General features: G+C 45.4%; 1 protein-coding gene across 6 annotated transcripts in view; it reads right to left on the minus strand.

Moving 5' to 3' along the window:
• Window positions 1-17927, minus strand: part of ADGRL1 (adhesion G protein-coupled receptor L1) — a 63237-nt gene that overhangs the window by 17692 nt on the left and 27618 nt on the right. For 5 of the 6 annotated variants that reach the window (XM_074203614.1, XM_074203613.1, XM_074203616.1 and 2 more), the window contains 3 exons: window positions 17509-17650; window positions 14122-14335; window positions 5805-5914 (listed from right to left, as the gene is read on the minus strand). In XM_074203614.1, coding sequence (XP_074059715.1) covers window positions 5805-5914; window positions 14122-14335; window positions 17509-17617 — 433 coding nt within the window. In that variant the 5' untranslated portion in view covers window positions 17618-17650. Of the gene's footprint in view, window positions 1-2342; window positions 2358-5804; window positions 5915-14121; window positions 14336-17508; window positions 17651-17927 lie in introns of all 6 variants that reach the window. The other variant, XM_074203619.1, reaches the window with a different exon arrangement.

A 17927-nucleotide genomic window follows, 5' to 3' on the forward strand; every position in this document is an offset into this window, starting at 1 on the left:
AGGGTTCAACTCCTTCCCCAGTTTCTTGGAGATCCTCAAGAGGGCCCCAAAGCATGAAGCAGGCAGAAGCTTCTCCCATGTAAACAGGCTGAGGGGAAACCGAGGCACAAAGGTAATGAAGGAACATGGAAACTTACCATCCAATAGGCACTGCTTCCCTTTGGAATGGGGATTCTCTGGAACCCATGTAGGGCTCTGAGTGAGGGTGGGTGACACCACAGGCATTTCCTCAAGGGAATTTTGGCTTAGTTTAAGAGACCAGCTCTGGGAAGGAAAGTAGGTGCACACCAATGGTCCCAGGGCTCTTCATCCATCCATCTGTCCATTTTTACCTATATCCTTCTCTCCATGCCTCCCAGAACTTCTGCCAGTCAACTCTGGCATATATACTTTAGGTTCTTTGCCCATCCTTTTCTGGTATTAGCTCAGGCTGTCACCTGGTTGAGAGTGATGACTCCTTCCCCTACCCCCTTGTGCCTCAGTTTCCCCCTTTTTCATGCTGGGCTTTCTCTGCCAGGTGAGTGGGGGTTGGCTGCATATGTGGTATGGTGGTGGTAGTGGTGGTGGTGGTGGTGGTAGTGGTGGTGGGGACAACACAGGGTCTTGGAGCCTGACCTGGCAGAGGGGGAAGGAAGAATAAATTGTTAGCAGTAATACTGGGGGAAGGGGGTGCCAAAAGGGGAGGGAAGAGCAGGGTCTATACTCATGAGTTTGGCCCTTAACCACAACCATAGTGGTTGCTCCTATGGGTATGTTCATCCATCAATATATCACCCTTCCCCAAAACCAGGAGAGAGAATAATCCAGAGCCGGTGTGTCCAAGCTGTGCCTGCAAGGAGAGCGTCGGGGTGCCAGGAGGAAGAGAGACTCAAGGAAAGAGAAAGGGTGAGAGAGGAGGGATGGAGCAGGGACCCAGAAGGTCTGACTGCCCAGGTCTCCTACAGATGGGGAAGAGGAAAGGGAGGGGTAGGAGAACAGCTCAGTAATATCCCCCTTCCTCATAACAGGGATACTCCATGTACCGTAATTTCAGGACAAAAGGGTCATTGATGGTGATGTTACCCAGCTCCTTATCTCTTGCAGATGTATTTCAGATTTGCCATTTGTAAAACTCTGAGGAAGAGTCACTATTTTCCCTACCTGCCCCCCCCACCATGTCTTTCAAAGGAACCTGAGGTCAGGACTCTGGCCTGCCCACAATGAACACTCCCCCAATTTCTTTTCTCTAATGGAGAAGAAGATATATATTTATATATAGACTTGAAATTACGGTACTTCTGGAAGCACCCCTCCCCTGAACCCCCACTCTCCTCTGGCCCTCTAACCACAACAGCCCAGAAGAAACCCTGACTGCAGCTTGGCAAGTATGGAAAAAACAGAAAGTCCCACCCCCACTCCCATTCCATACACACACACACACACACACGCACACACACACACACACACACACACAGACACACACACCTCCAGGCCCCCCCACCCCGCCTTCCCCAGAATCCCTTCTACTGCAGGACACTCTCCCAGGTCTCTCGGTTCACCTGACTTGGAAGGGCAGAGCAAGGCAAGGGTGGGGGTGATGGGGAGGACTGGTACTCCATTCTCCAAAACACCTCTTTGCCTTGGAAACTCCAAAGTGAGAAGAGAGCTTCAATAGCTGTCAGAAGCCAGTGGGAAAATCAGCTCCCCCAAAGGAAAATGAACCCCTTTTTCCTTCCCTGCCCTCCCTCCCCCCAACCCAAACCCAAATCCAGAGAAGGCAAAGGAAAGAAGGAGATAAATGACCCCCAGTGGGGGGAGAGAGGGAAGGAAGTCTTGGGGCAAGTTGGGTTGGGCAGTTTGGGGAGAGAGAGTGAGGTGCATGCCCCCCTACTCCCCAAACAAACTAGCCCTGGTTGCTTACATATTTCCCCTGAAGGAGGCAAAAAGAGGCATGAGAGGCTGTCAGGTCCCTGACAGGGGTCAAGGACTAGGTGAGAGAAAGAGAAAGAAAGAGAGAGAGAGAAAGAAAAAGAAAGACACACAGAGAGACAGAGAGAGAGAGACAGACAGAGAGAAGAGTCCGGACCTCAGAGAGAAGCCCCTCCGTGGGGTTGTCGGGTGGGCAGAAGAGCCCTTGGCTGGCACAGGGGGGGCTGCCCCAACCTGGCAGGGGGCACCAGGGTCGGAGAGCATCGACTTGATTTGGAGGGGAAGAGGGGAGGAAGGAGAAGGTGAGGATGGGGAGGGTGGGGGGGCGGAGGAAGAGCCAGGAGAAAGGGGCAGGAGTGGGGGGTCACATTAAGTATAGGCACGGGGAGAACAAAATGTGAGTTAGGGGTTAGCATTGGTAACAGTGCGTTTACCTTTCTGCTCCACTTCTACTTTAAGCATCGGAAGAGAGAGAGAAAAACAATTGAAAAAGGGTGCAAGAAAAAAAGAGAAAAAAAAAGAGATTAAATTGCTTTTTGTTTCTTTTCTGGCAATGCATCCCCTTCTCCTTTTCCTTCCTCACACCTGCTTCCCCAACCCCTTCTCACCACTCGGCCGCCCCCTCCTCCCTCCAAATCCCTTCCATTGGGGCAAGTGGGGGGGCTGGGGGAGTGTCTAGAGAGACAGACACAGATAGACTTGGCGAGAGAGGAAGACAGAGGGCCTAATGACAGGGACAGGCACAGAAAAGGAGGGAGACAGAGGGAGAAGGAGAAACACCCAGGCAATTGAGAGCAAAGGGAGCAGAGACAAAGAGACAGAAGGAAGCAAGGAAGAGAGACATGGAGAGACGGACAGAGGGGAGACTGGAGCTGGGAGCTCCAGCTGGGAGGCTGCAGCTTCACACTGAACCCTCAGTTGAAGGGTCTGGGCTGCCTTCCTAAAAGAGAAGCTTGGCCCACAGAGCCTGGGTGGGGCGGGCCGAGAGGGGTGTGAGGAAGAGCCATTGGCCAAGGCTTCTTGGCCCACTATTGGCACCCTCTCCTTTCTCTGGGGGACCAGGGAGGAATAGGGCCCATTGTTCCCGATTCCTCCCAGCCCTTCTGCCCTTCCTCAGGTCTTCCTTTGTCCTTCCTGCCTCTCTACCTCCAGCCATCTCTTGTTCCAGTTCTGGCTCAGATCCCCTATTCAAGGGAATCAACCTCTCCTTTCCTATGCTCCCTCACTCATTGCCCTTCCAAGTTGAAGTAACCCCCTCTAATCCACGCAGAATAAACACAGGAAGAGAAAATCAAACAGAGAAAGACACAGATAGCAAAATAGCACAATAATAATAATAATAATAGTAATAATAATAATAACATTTATATAGTGTTTGAAAGTTTGTAAAGTGTTCACACACACAGAGACGGGCAAAGATGGAGAGGAAAATACACACAAAGATCAAGAGTGGGTCAGTTTATACACAGAGAGGGATAGAGATGGAGGGAGAGACAGATGGAGAGAAACAAAATACCAGACAAACTGGTGGAGAGACAGTGAGGTCTGGGGGAAGAGGAGGGAGGGACGTGGGGTGGTAACAGACACTCTCCCTGCCGGGGTGACTGAAACTCAGATTTCCCTAGCCAAGCTTGCCTAACCAAGGAGCTGGGTGCTCCACACGCACACACCTGCCCGTGACCCAGCAGGCACCTGGGGGAGGAAGGGGGTGAGGGGTTAGACTGCACTCAGCTGCAAAGCAAAGTGGCTGTTAGTTGGGTGTCTTCCATGGGGTCCCTCCCCCTTCCCCCAGCCTCTACCCGCAGCCCACCCCAGACCTCTTTGAGAGGCTTCCACAGCAGCACTGGGGTCCCCCATCTCTGCTCCCTAGGGGAAGGTAGTTGGATGGACACCATTTCCATCCTGCTCTTATTTTCCCCTGCCTCTACTCTCTGGCCTCCTCTGTAACTGCTCTACCCTTTGGACAATTCTTCAAGCCTCTCCCAGGATGGTCTCCTTGTTCTGTTTCTCTAAGGAAAACAAGTGAAACCCGAACAAGCCTCAGGGTCCTGATTCCTCCCAGCCCTTCCATCCTTCCTTATGTCTTTGTCCTTTCTGCCATTTCAGCCCATTTCTTGTTCTAATTCTGAGTACAGGAAGAGTTTATATTCTTCCTGATTGGCTTTGAGGGTAAGTGCTCACATACAATCTCTATACAGTTAAATTATATTACTGGTAAGTCTTGTGGGTCCTTCTTGGACCTTCAAGGACAGAACAGATCAAAGACTCCTGGTGAGTAGGGATTATGTCCTACCCATCTTCTGTGTGTTCACCAAGCCTAGGACAGGACTATGCACAGGACTCAATGACTTTCTTAGTCCATCTCTTACTTGGTCTTTCTCCAAGCTCTTCCTTCATTCCTCTCAACTTGTGGAGATCAGGGCCAGACCTAGAGGTTCAACATCCCAACTACCCAGAATTTAACGTGGACTAAGACCCTTTAACTTTATTCTTGCCCCTTCTCTTTGCCTTATAAAGTCCACTCTGACCCTAGGATCTTTGTCAGCCTACTTTTTTTTGCCTGGGTAACAGGGGTATAACAATATTTGCACTGTCTTTTCAGTGATTTATGCATTGACTGCTATCTATATTCTCTACTATCCCATCATCAGTGGGTGAATTGGAGGTGGGGGCAGGGATGGAGAGCTTGCCCCAGTGCTGTGTGGGGGGAGGGCTTCAACGAGGAGAGAGGAACTTTCCCCTTAGGTGATAACTGGATAGAGGCCTTGGGTGCTGAAAGGAAAGGATGAGGAGTCAAAGGAGAAAGTTAAGGAAGCACATTAGCGATTTCCCTCAGCATGGGCGGCCACCTGTGAGAAGAAATTAAAGTGGGTGGGGATAGGGCATGGGGAGGGAATTATCAGGGCCTCCTGCTCCCTCTACCCTTCCCCTACCCCCAAAACATACATACTGGGGGCCCTCACTTCTCCTTTTCCACCTCCCCCCAAGTCCTTGCTTCCAAATTGACTATTAGAAGCTGGGGATGGGGATAAGGCTGAGGGGAAGGAAAGAAGGGGAGCAGGAAAGAAGGGAAATGGTGGTGGCAGGGGAGGGGAGAGTAACCGAGGAGGAGAAGAAACCCGTTCCCCAGCTCCCCTCCGAAGGGTGTATTACAGCTGAACTACTGGCTCCTTAAATCCCCCCCTTGTGACCTCCAAGGGTTCTCCAATGGCCACTCCCAATTAAAACATGGTAGAACTTCCTAAATAAACAGGAAGCCCGTTGTGGAGATGGAAAGGCAGATTGAAAGGAGAAGTGATTCTCTTTGAAGATGTATTGACCTCACTCACCCCCTGGGGTTTGGTATTAGCCATCCCCTCTGGCCCAAGAGCCTACAGACCTTGGCAGGCAGATCCTATAATGTGGGGGAACCAAAGGAATAAGGGCACAAAGATCAAATTCTGGGGCCACATAAGTGTGACTGTGTGAGAGGTGAATGTGAGGGTGCCAGGAGGAGCAGATGAAGGTATAATGAAAGATAGGAGGGTTTGAGAATGAAGAGAAGGTATGAGGGAAAGACAGGAGATGGATTTGGGGTGTGAGTAGAATACTCAGGGAGAGAGATGATTGTGAATGATAGAGTGGAGGATAGATAGGAAAAAGGGTGAAAGAAAAACAAGAAAACGTGAGAGAAAGATGGTGTATGATAGAGGGAGTGTGACAATGCTTGAGGGGAGGAGAGTGTGAGGGTCTCAGGGTGAGAAAGTAGGAAGAGACAAAGTCTGTCCCCTAGTGTCCTGAGCCTCCTTCCTTGTTCCCACCCAGGCTTCATGGGGACACAGGTGTCATCTCCTCACTCGGTGTGTGTGTGGGGGTAGTTGGGGGCCCGTGTCCGTGCGAGGAACAAGGTGACTCACTGTAGGGGACACAGTCGTACTGCACCTCCAGGTACTTGTAGGTTCCAGGACAGGGATCTGGGAAGGCGTCAGAACCGGCCACCACCACACACTGGGTTCTGTTGTTACACCTGTGGAGAGACAAGAGATAGAAGGCTGTGGTGAGGGGCAGGATAGAGAAGGGGACTCTCTCCTTGTCTCTTGGCCTAAGTGGAAGAAAAAAATAGGAGACTACTCCAGGGAGAGGATTAGGACCCAAGTGGTAGGTGAAGCCAGGGTGGGGGAGAGCTGTGGCAGGATCACTCTTGAACTCTGAGGCAGAAACACTTTCTGCCTCTGCGCCAACTAGATCATTGAATGTGTAAATCTCATCTCTCCTATTAGTGTGTGATTTTTGAGGTGACCATATTCATTAGACTATTTCTATATTTTCAAGGTTTTCAGTATGTCTGTTTACCTTTTGCTAATACCAAGAAGGAGGTTCTCGAGCCTTTATGTAAAGGGTTATTTAGCCTTGCACACTGACTGGGTCTTCAGGGGTCCAGGGACTCTTTTTTATAGTGATAATTGTAGAGTTGTTTCCAAGCTTGGGGGAAGACTAGGTCAGAGGTAGGTTGGAGAAGTAAGAATTCACTCCTCAGGGGAAGGCTTGGAGACAACCTCACTGAACGATGAGCTCTGTAGCATCCAATTGGAACCAGGCAAGGAGAGTAGTATGGAGCCATGGACCATCTTTCTTAGCTAATAATTGTGCTCAGCATTGGGGTTTGGGGAGAAGTTCATTAAACTTTCTGGTTTGTTTAGTGATATAAATTATTGTTGTCTTTAAAAAATAAAATGTTTTAGAACATCTACAAAAACAAATTAAAAAGCCTGCAAACTTTCTGTAATAAGAAGCATGGGATGCTAGGGGAAAATACTGAATTTAAAATAAAGATAAACCTGAAAGACTTGCATGAACCGATGCTGAGTGAAGTGAGCAGAACCAGAACATTGTACACATTAATAGCCACATTGTGTGGTGATCAACTATGATGGATTTGCTCATCTCAACAGTTTGACAATCAAAAACAATTCTAAAGGACTTGTGATGGGAAATACCATACAAATCCAGAGAAGGAATCATAGAGTCTGAAAGGAGACCAAAGCACACTATTTTCAATTTTTAAAATTTGTTTTTTGTTGCATGGGTTTTTCCCCCTTATGGTTTTTTTCCTTTTTGTTTTGATTTTTCTTTCACAATATGATTAATATGGAAATATGTTTAACATGGTTATATATGTATAACCTGGGGGCAGCTAGGTGATGCAGTGGATAGAGTGCCAGCCCTGGAATCAGGAGGACCTGAGTTCAAATTTGATCTCAGACACTTAATAATTACCTGTGTGACCTTGGGGAAGTCACTTAACCCCACTGCCTTGCAAAAACCAAAAAAAAAGAAAAGAATAGAAAAAAAAATATATGTATAACCTATTGTATTACTCTCTGACAGGGGTGGGGGAAGAGAGAAAGGAAGGGAGAAAAATGTGAAACTCAAAACCTTAGAAAAAATGATTTTTGAAAACTACCTTTGCATGAAATTGGAAAAATAAATAAAAATTAAAAATTAAAAAAAAAGGTAGACCTGAGTTTGAATCCTGATACTGACACTTAATGATAAATTATGTGACCGTGGAAAAGCTAACCTCTCCGAGCTTCTCCTCATCTATGAAATGGGAAAAATATCTTGCAGTGCTAGTCTCTGAGAGTTGTGAGAAAAGTGATCTGTAAACTTTAAAATGCTATAGAAATGTGAGACGTTATTCCTTAGATAGCACGGTGGATAGACCCCTGGACTGGGAGTTAGGAAAACTGGGTTCAAATCTGGCAACAGATAACATACTAGTTATATGATCCTGTGAATTTGCCTCAATTTCCTTATCTATAAATTGAGAGTAATTGTGAGGTTCAAATGAGATAATTGTGAAGTGCTTAACAGAGTACCTGCACATAATAGGTTGGTTCTTATCCTTTATTCTGAAAGAGGACCAAAATGATATGTTAGAGACAAGGTACAGTGCATGAGACAGTGGAGGATCAGATCAATATAAGCTTGGAATGTTCTACCACAGGATAGGCACAAATATTTCATATGAACACCTCGGATGGGTCTTCTCAAATTGTACATCTCACATTTTCTTTGAGCTACCTCAATCCTGCCCTTGCTCTTAGAGGAGCAACCCCCTCTCTGATGAGGGCACACCTTGCTGGGTGGTCCTGTGCCAATGTCTCCCATGTCATGTAATCAATTCCAAAGTTCTTAAGAGAGACCTTGTATCGCTTTTTCTTATGACCCTGTGAGTACTTGCTCTCCATAAAATAGTCTTAAACAATGTGGCTCAAACTTGAGAATATCATTGTCCATTTTCAGTGTGAGTATCTGTATCTTGAAAATCAGCAAATGCTACAGATCAGGGCTTGAGCTGGCTCCAGCACACCCTGTTTATGGGTCAGATATGAAGAAGTGACTTAGGCACCAAGCTATTAGAGAAGAATGTCCACTAGACTTTGGAGCTCAGTTCCAAAGTGCAATGGCACTGGAGTCCCTTAACAGAAGCTTCCCCATTTTTCTGAGATGTTGTAGGGGGGCTTCTGTCCTGTTCTGGTAGGAGCTTGACTATTCCATCAAGCATTTCTCAGACAGTTTGGCTGGGACTGCATCCCTGAGACATCTCCTAACTGTGGCTGTCCCCCCAAGATTCTATGCTAAGCCCTTTTCTCTCTGTTGGTCCTCTGACCTCATCAGCTCCCTTTGGTTTAACTATCATCTCTATGCGAATGTTTTTCAGATCTAGATATCCCAACCTAGTCTCTCTCCTGAGCTACAATCCTATATCACCAACTGCTTAGTTGACATTTTCAATTGGATGTCCCATAGGTCTCCTAAACTCCAAAGGTTCAGAGCATATCTTATCTCCCCCCGCCAAAAAATACCCATTGAAATAAGATATTTGAGCAAATGAGATAATATTTGTAAGGCCCTTAGCCTAATGTCTGACACTTTTGTTCTTAATTTCCCTATTTTGGTCAAGGATATAACCATTCTTCCTGGCACCCTAGTTCATAAACTCTATATCATTCTTAATTCCTTTCTCTCAGCAGCTAGATGGCTCAGGGAGATAGATCACTAGGCCTAGAGAAGGGAAGACCTGAGTTCAAATCTAATCTCCCCGCCAGATGCTTAGTAGCTGTATGACCTTGGGCAAGTCACTTAAACTCTGTCGAGTAGGTAGGTAGGTGACTCAGTAGAGAGAGTGCTGCACCTGGAGTCAGGAAGACCTGAGTTCAAATGTGGCCCTAGACATTTAACCCTGCTTGCATCAGTTTTCTCATCGTTATAATGAGCTGGAGAAAGAAATGGCAAACCACTCCAATGTCGTTGCCAAGAAATTCCCAAATAGGGTCACAAAGAGTCAGACATGACTGAATAACAAATTTATCCTGATTGCAGCTTGTTCATATACATTTGTTTTCATGTTGTTTCTCCCATTAGATCATGAGTTCCTTGAATTGGCAATCCTCAGCCCAGTGTCTGTAAGGGTCTAATAATAACAGGTGCCTAATAATTGCTTATTGACTAACGTTTCCTGGACTACTGCAGTAGCCTTCCTTTTAGTCTCCTTGCTTCAAGTCCCTCCCTGTTTAAATTCATCTTCCACACAGCTGCCAGTGTGTTTTTTTTTTGTCGGGGCAATGGGATTAAGTGACTTACCCAGGGATATTCAGCTAGTAAGTGTCAAGCATCTGAAGCTGTATTTGAACTCAGGTCCTCCTGATTCCAAGGCCAGTGCTCTATCCACTGCACTACCTAGTTGCCCCAAAGAGGTTTGCAAACAATAGTAGGTCTGACCATGTTAAGCTCTCATGGCTCCCTATGACCTCCAGGATCAAATATAAATTCTTTTTTTTTTTTGGAACTGACATTTACTCCATGCTCTATGTTACAGTGTTATTTTCCTTCATTTCTTGTACAGTCCAGTCCAAATGAGGACTTTTTATTATTCCAGGCAAATGACAGACTCTCTACTGCCTCTGAGTCAATGAGGTGGTGACTTTCCTCTCCTCACCTCCACTTCTTAAAGTTCCTAGTCTTCTTCAAAGTCCAGTTCAAGCAGCACCTTCTGCATCATTTTTTCTGATCCCCTTAGCAGTCTTGTCTCCCATTTACCTTGTATCTCTTTTGTGTGTTTACAAGTATTTCACTTTTGTTTTTGTACTCTCCCCCCCAAACACTTAGTAGACTGCCAGGGAATATAGTAAGTGATTTATAAATATTTGTTGATCAATCGATTTGGCTGGTTAAAGTCGAAAGTCTTAGAAGATCCTTACAAATGTGAGGTTCTTTAATTCTCTGCTTAAGTGGAAGGCAACCAACTGGTCAATCCATCACTCAAAAAGCATCAAACTCTACCACATGCTAGCCACTGTGCTAAGCCCTAAGAATATAAAAGCAGGCAAACGATAATGCCCATCCTCAAGGATAAGCACCTAGGTAGCAAGATGAATAGAGTGCCCAGACCTGGAGTCAGGCTCAACTTCCTGAGTTCAAATCAGGCCTCAGACACTTACTCCTTAGATAATTGTTTGCCTCAGTTTCCTCATCTTTAAAGTAAGCTAGAGAAGGCAATGATAAACCAATGGAGTATCTTTGTCATCTTCAGTCATTTTTTTCGTTCAGGTTCAGCTCTTTGAGACCCCAATTAGGGTTTTCTTGGGATCATGAAGAGTTGGACAGGATTGAAATAACCGAACAAGAACAACTACTACTATAAAGTAATAGAGATGGTATTCAAACAGATCTATACAAATAAGCTATTCTTGTTGGTTGTCCTTCATTTTGGAAGAAGATCATGACATCAGAGGGAGGTGATGCTTCGACAAGCACAAGAATTGGATTTGAATGAGGGGGAGGGGGCTGTGTTCAGTCACCAGCCTCACTTGCTTTTCTGGAGCCATCTGGGTCCAATGGTCAGATATGAATCAAGGAGACTGGAGATGACCCTGGATATGAGGCAATTAGGATTAAGTGACTAGCTCAAGGTCACACAGCTAGGAAGTATCTGAGGTCAGAATTGAACTCAGGTTCTTGGGACTCCAAGGCTGGTGCTTTATCCACTGTACCACTTACAGGATAAATAGGAAGTAATCAACAGAGGATTAAGAGGGATTGAGAAAGGCTTAGTGAGTGTAGATGGTGAGATTTTAGTTGGGACTTGAAAGCAGCAAGGAAAGCCAGGAGGTAGAAATAAGGAGGGAAAGCATTCAAACGAGAGAAAGAACAATCAAGGCTCCTTCTCCTAAGAGAAATAGGAACTGGGGTAGGTGAGTATGATTGGGAGAATTGGAAAGAGGGTAAGGTAAGCCTAGCAAGGGAATCTGTTAGACAAAGGTGCAGAGGTGGGAGATAGTGGGGGATGGCCCAGGCAGGTGCTTGTGAGAAGAGTCTGGTGAGGTATGGACCCTGACTGGAGAAGTGGATGCATGTGTAGAGTGAGTGGGATTAAAATTATGGAAGGTCTTGAATGGCAGCAGAGTTTGGATTAGATTCTATTCAATTCAGATCAATTTAATTTAACACTTATTATAAGGCCTACTCCTTGCAAGACACTGTGTTTTAGGCTCTGGGGATACAAAGATACAAATTTTTCCCCACCTTCCTCACCCTAAGGAACTTACATCCTATGGAGGTGATACAAGAAGTGTAAATGTGAAGTATACAGAGTATTTATAAAGTTATACAATGTAAATTCTAGGAAGAGAGCAGGAAGGAGGAGGGAGATAGAGAAAGGGAGAAAGAGAAGGGAGGAGAGAAAGAGGGAAAGAGAAGGGAAGGGAAGACTGAGGGGGATAGAGGAAAGAGAAGGAGAAGGAGGGAGAGAGAGAGAGAGAGAGAGAGAGAGAGAGAGAGAGAGAGAGAGAGAGAGAGAGAGATACAGGGTTGGGAATCAATCACAAAAGCTGCAAGTAATACCAGACTTGTGCTTTCAAGGAACCCAGGGCTAGTCTAAAAATTGAACATGAAGAAGGTTGGCCTTCCAGATATGGGGGAGAGCCAATATAAAAGGAGAGATGGAATGTTTAATATGGGCAACTACTAACAAGTCAGTCTGCCTAGAATGATAAGTGAATTAAGAGAAATGATATAAAATAAAACTGGGAAGATTGGTGGAACGCCGATTTTGAAACTCTTTAGATGCCAGTTTGATGATTTTTTTTAAGTTTTTTTGCAAGGCAAATAGGGTTAAGCGGCTTGCCTAAGGCCACACACCTAGGTAATTATTAAGTGTCTGAGCCTGGATTTGAACCCAGGTACTCCTGACTCCAGGGTCGGTGCTTTATCCACTATGCCACCTAGCCGCCCCCAGTTTGATGATTTTTTAATGTGAACCTTGAGGCATTGGGGAGCCAGTGAAATTTCTTGAGTACAGAAATGCCACCATCAGACTTGTGTTTTTGGAATAATGATTCAATCCTGGAAGTAAAGAGATCATTGTATTGCAATAGTCTAGTCAGACATGAAGAAGGCTAAAAGCTATGTTAGGAAAAAAAAAAAGAGGATGGATGGGAGAGTTGCTTTAATGGCAGAATTGATCATCATTGGTATTAATTTATATATGGAAGGGTGAGAGAGGGGACAGAGTCAAGGATGATGAAAATCTGGGAGACAAGAAGGATAGTGGCATCTTTAGCAAAAACATGGAGGTGTGGGGTAGAAATAGAATGAGTTCTGTTTTGAGCACGAGTGTGAGATATGTACACTCTGTGGGTTTGTCCAGTAGCCAGTTGGTGGTGCAAGACTGGCATTTGGGATAAAGATCAGGACTGAATATATAGACTGGTGAGTCATCTGCATAGAGATGCTAATTAAACCCCAGGAGGCTGATGAGATCATTGAGAGTACAAAGAGAGAGGCCTGAGATGTATAGGTGTACCCTGTGATACACCCACAATGCATCTGGTCACTTCTGAACTGGGAGGAACTATGGTCAAAATGATATTTTAGAAACATTGCACCAGGGTTTATGAATGAATAAAGGAAATAAAAGTTAGCCCAGCAACATTTTATAGGCTGGGGCGGCTAGGTGGCACAGTGGATAGAGTACTGGCCTTGGAGTCAGTAGTACCTGAGTTCAAATTCGACCTCAGACACTTAATAATTACCTAGCCATGTGGCCTTGGGCAAGCCACTTAACCCCATTGCCTTGCAAAATCTAAAAAAAATAAAAATTTATAGGCTTGATTTTATTGAGGAGGCCCTAGCATCTGAAGGAAATTCTGGAATCTTAGCTCACTCTTGGGGTATCTGCAGGAGTAATCTCCTATGAGTTTTTCATCTTCATTCTCTGACCTCTGTAGCTGGAATAATCTTCTTTATGAATAGAAATGGAAATATCCCTCCTCAGCTCAAAAGTCTTCAATGGCCCTCTACTGCCTCCCAAATAAGTTAAAATTCTTCTGCCCAGCAATCAATCCTTTCCACAATTTGATCCACTTTACCATCTCCAGTCTTATATCCCTTCCCTGAACTCCATATCCTCACCAAACTAGACTATTTTTCTATCATCTGTAAATTCCCCTGTGCTTTTAATTATGTTGTTTCCTACTGATGAAGTGTTTTTCCTCCTTCTTCTTCCTCATTTAACCTATTAAGTTTCTGTTCAATCTGTAAAGTTCAGCTCAAATATCTCCTTTAGGAAAGTTTAGGAAGCTTTCCCCAGTTAAAATAAAACAAAACAAAAAAATCTTCTCTCTCATGCATCCCCATGTTAACTGTTCAGTCATTTTTGAGCTGTGTCTGATTCTTTGTGATCCCTTCGAGTCACAAAACCCTTTGGGGTTTTCTTGAGAGAGATACTGCAGAAAATGGTTTGCCATTTCCTTCTCTAGCTCATTTTTCAGATGAGAAAATGAAGCAGAGTTAAGTGACTTGCCCAGGGTCACACAGCTAGTTAGTGTCTATAGTCATATTTGAATACAGGTCTTCTTGACTCCAGGCTTGGTGCTCCATCCACTAAATCATCTAGCTGCCAATGCATCTCCAAAGCAAGTTGTTTTTCATCTCCTTAATGGACTCATAATTAGCAGTGTTGTGTTTCATCCCTTACTAGACTACAGGTTCCATGGTGGCAGAGACTACATATTATCTAAACACAGTATGTCTCCCAGTGGCCAGCACAGTACTTTGGACACCATAGATACTTGACTTTTTATGTTGAATGAAAAAATAAATGAATGAATTTTGAATGAATGGCTTTCCCCCCATCCCACCTCAACCCCCAAATCCCAGCAGAGTTCTCACCTCTGGGACATGATCTTGAAGGCATCCGGCAAGTAGCATTGCACATTCTCCATCTGGAAGGGGTCAGCATCACAAATCTTGTCATCTGTGCGTCCATAGTTGGCATTCTCCACCATGATGACATCACTTCCTGGGCAGCGGAGTTCAATGGGGTAGCCCTCACATGCCAACTCCCGGCGCATCAGGCCAAAGGGAAGCCCAGCCCGGCTCAGGCCTGTAAGGTTTGGGTCAAAGGAAGGGAAACATTTAGATCCAGGGGCCCCTTCTACCAAATTATAGGGCAGTAGCTCCTTTATCTTTGCTCTCCCCTTCCCTGATCCCTACCCCACACCTTCCCTGAGACTTCACAGGAGTAAGGAACCTAGGCCTCTTTCCACCTAGATTAGACTAAGGTAATGAGTTGAGAATGGTGATGGTAGAGAGAATATAATCATAGGCTCATCACTGAATTTAGAGCTGAAAGGGATCAGAAACTTTACCTAAATCAACCCTTTCATTTTACAGATTAAGAATCTGAGTCCCTCATCCAACCTTTCTGGAGAGCAATTTGGAATTATGCCCAAAGGGCAACAAAAGTGTACATACCCTTTGATCCAGTAATACCACTACTGGGTCTATACCCTGAAGAGATTATGAAAAAGGGTAAAAACATTACTTGTACAAAAATATTCATAGTGGCCCTGTTTGTGGTGGAAAAAATTGGAAATTAAGTAAATGTCCTTCATTTGGGGAATGGCTTAACAAATTGTGGTATATGTATGTCATGGAACACTATTGTTCTATTAGAAACCAGGAGGGATGGGAATTCAGGGAAGGCTGGAGGGATTTGCACGAACTGATGCTGAGTGAGATGAACAGAACCAGAAAAACATTGTATCCCCTAACAGCAACATGGAGGTGGATGATCAACTTTGATGGACTTGCTCATTCCATCAGTGCAACAATCAGGGACAATTTTGGGGTATCTACAATGGAGAATACCATCTGTCCTGAGAAAGAACCTTTTAATTTAGGAAAAAAAATCCGTTACCTTATTATGTAATTCTGCTATCTCTTATACTTTATTTTTCATTGTTAAGGATATGATTTCTCTCTCATCACATTCAACTTAGATCAGCGTATACCATGGAAACAATGTAAAGACTAACAGATTTTCTTCTGTTGTGGGGGGGGGGAGGGAAGCAAGATTAGGGGAAAAATTGTAAAACTCGAAATTAATAAAATCTTTCTAACAAAACAAAAAGTGAAAATTTTCAAAAGTGAAGGATACAAAAAAAAGACCTTTCAGGATGGATATGATCTAACTTCCTCCTATAGTTTATAACATTGTTTATTCATATTAAATAAAGGCAATAAATATTTTAAAAAAAAGAAAAAAAGAATCTGAGTCCCCTAGAAGTTAGTTGACTTTACCAAGATCATAAGCTATGAACTGAAATCCAAATTCTCTGAGACCTTAAATATCAAGTCCTTTCTGTGAGGCAGGAAAGTGAGTCAAAACCTAAGACTGGGGAATTCCCAACTTCAACACTTTCTTAGTTATGTGACTCTGGTCATATCAGTTTTATTTTCAATGGATGAGAAATTGCTTTGAAAAGCATTTAGAGCCAGGCTGATATAAGATGTCACTCCTAGTGTTTGGAATAACTGGAATGTTAAAGAAGGAGCCTTATAAATTCTTGATTTTACAGAAAAGTAAACTGAGGCCAGAGGGAAGGGACTCAAATGCAGTTTGTTTCTGTAGGCCCAGCAGAATGACCAATTTGATGGGAGGGCCTAGGCTAGCATGTGGAATTCAGGTGAGACAGAAAAAGCAGCAATGAGATCAAAAGGAGGTTGGGGGGGGTTGTCACAAAATCACAGAATGTTAGAGTTGGCAAAGACCTTAGACTTCCATCTGGTTCAACCCCCTCGTTTTACAGAGGAGGAAGCTAAGACCCAAAGAGAAGTAATTTGCATGCAGTCACATTGGCCCATGGCAAAGCTGGTACTTGTACCTAAGGCTTTTGACTCAAAGACCAGTGCTGGAGGACCTGCTTCAGGGAACTTACTTATTAAATACAGAAATAGGAAGATAAAGGCTGGAAACTGGTAGGAGTCTTCTAAAGGAGTAGAGATAGAAGGGAAGGAGAGAAGAAGGGGTCAGTCTAGGGATGGATGGGTGGGTATTGTGGGTGCCCCTGGGTTGTGCAAACAATGAAGAAGCAGTGGGACAGGGTCCAAGAGAGATATGACTTGGGGTACACTAAGCCAGTCACTTAGAACCCCTTGGAGAGAGTCTTATGCCTGATGGGGGGGAGTCATACAACATTTTATCACCCACTCCTATCATTCTCTTCTCTCCTGTAGACCAGGTGACTTATCTTAAATATCTTGGAGCTCCATAGTGAGAAAAGGGGAGGCTCCAAGGGGCTGTGTACTGAAGCTCTAGACATGGGGGGCAAAAAGGGAAGGATGTTCTGGGGCTAGGCTGGGAAAAGATTTTTTAATCTGCTTCACTTGGTACCATCTGCTTCCTCCTCTAATTTTAGCATCAACTCGGCCTGGGGAAGAGTCGGGGAGGGCTCAGCTGGGCCAGGGGAGGGGGGGCAGGCTGGGACTGCTAGGCAGTAGACCTGGATGGCCTGGGGTGGTGGAAATCTTGGCAGGATGGCACCAGACCATGAGGTGGCATCAACAATGGTCAGGAGGACAAGGGGACAGTGTGAGGAGTGTCCTGGGATAAGGGACGGAGCTAGGGCTACTGGGGAAGAGGACTTGATGGAAGGCTAGATTGTGTGTGGGGAGGTCCCAAAGGAAAGACAAATTGAGTCAGGGAGGAGTGAAGATTTGAGGTGGGACAGAATGTGAGAAATGGACCAAAGGTGGAAATGGGAAGCTTTCTGCTCCCCATTTCATGGCCTGGCCCCTGACCCCTGCAGAGCAATGCCTTTGGGAAAGTAATTGGATAATCGGGGTGGGTGGGTACTAATTGCTATGTACTTGGGATCCTGGGGCCAGTGCCGGCCGAGCTGGGTAATTAGTTGTTTTTAAATAAACGTCAGCGGGCACGCTTTAATTAAGCCTTCTTCCCAGTGAGAGCTGCTGATATGTAATCACAGAGAGAGGAAGAGCAAGACAGAGCCAAGGACACCCAAGGGCCAGGGTGTGGTGTGATGGGGAGAGTGAGGGCAAGGATGGCATGAGAGGGCACAAGAGCTTCCTGCCTTGGCTGTCTATTTCAGGACCAGCACCTGACCCTCAGAGGGATTGGCAGAAAGTCAGAGTCACTGGACCGAGGACCCCATCTCTTATGCACCTATCATCATGGTCTAGGCAACAGACAAGTGGGATCCTTGGACCATTCTCATTACAGCATCATCCCCCCCACCCAGCCCCATTCCCTACCTTGAGTGGCTGAGGTAACCAAGACGGCAGTGACGCAGAGACTCCAGAGGGCAGGAGCCAGGCGGGCCATGGCTGAGAACAGGTGGGCACAGGGGGCCTTGCCCCTCATCACCAGGTGAACAGGATGACACAGACAGACAGCCTAGTAGAAGGGGAAGGGGCAAAGTGAAGAAGAGAGATTGCCTCTAGACACCCAGCCAGGGTGTGGGGTGGGGAAGAGGGAGAGATAGTGCAGAAATAAATGCACACTCACCATAGGCACAGGCAAACAGGGACAAACAGGCACCCAAGCACACACCTACAGGCGTAGATACAGTCCAACACAGACACCCAGGCACCAACACACACAGACACAGACAGGCACACAGGGAGAGATGGCACACTGACAGACCCAACACAGGTACAGGCAGACAGGTCCA

Source organism: Macrotis lagotis, chromosome X, assembly GCF_037893015.1.
Source record: "Macrotis lagotis isolate mMagLag1 chromosome X, bilby.v1.9.chrom.fasta, whole genome shotgun sequence".
Classification (NCBI taxonomy): domain Eukaryota; kingdom Metazoa; phylum Chordata; class Mammalia; order Peramelemorphia; family Peramelidae; genus Macrotis; species Macrotis lagotis.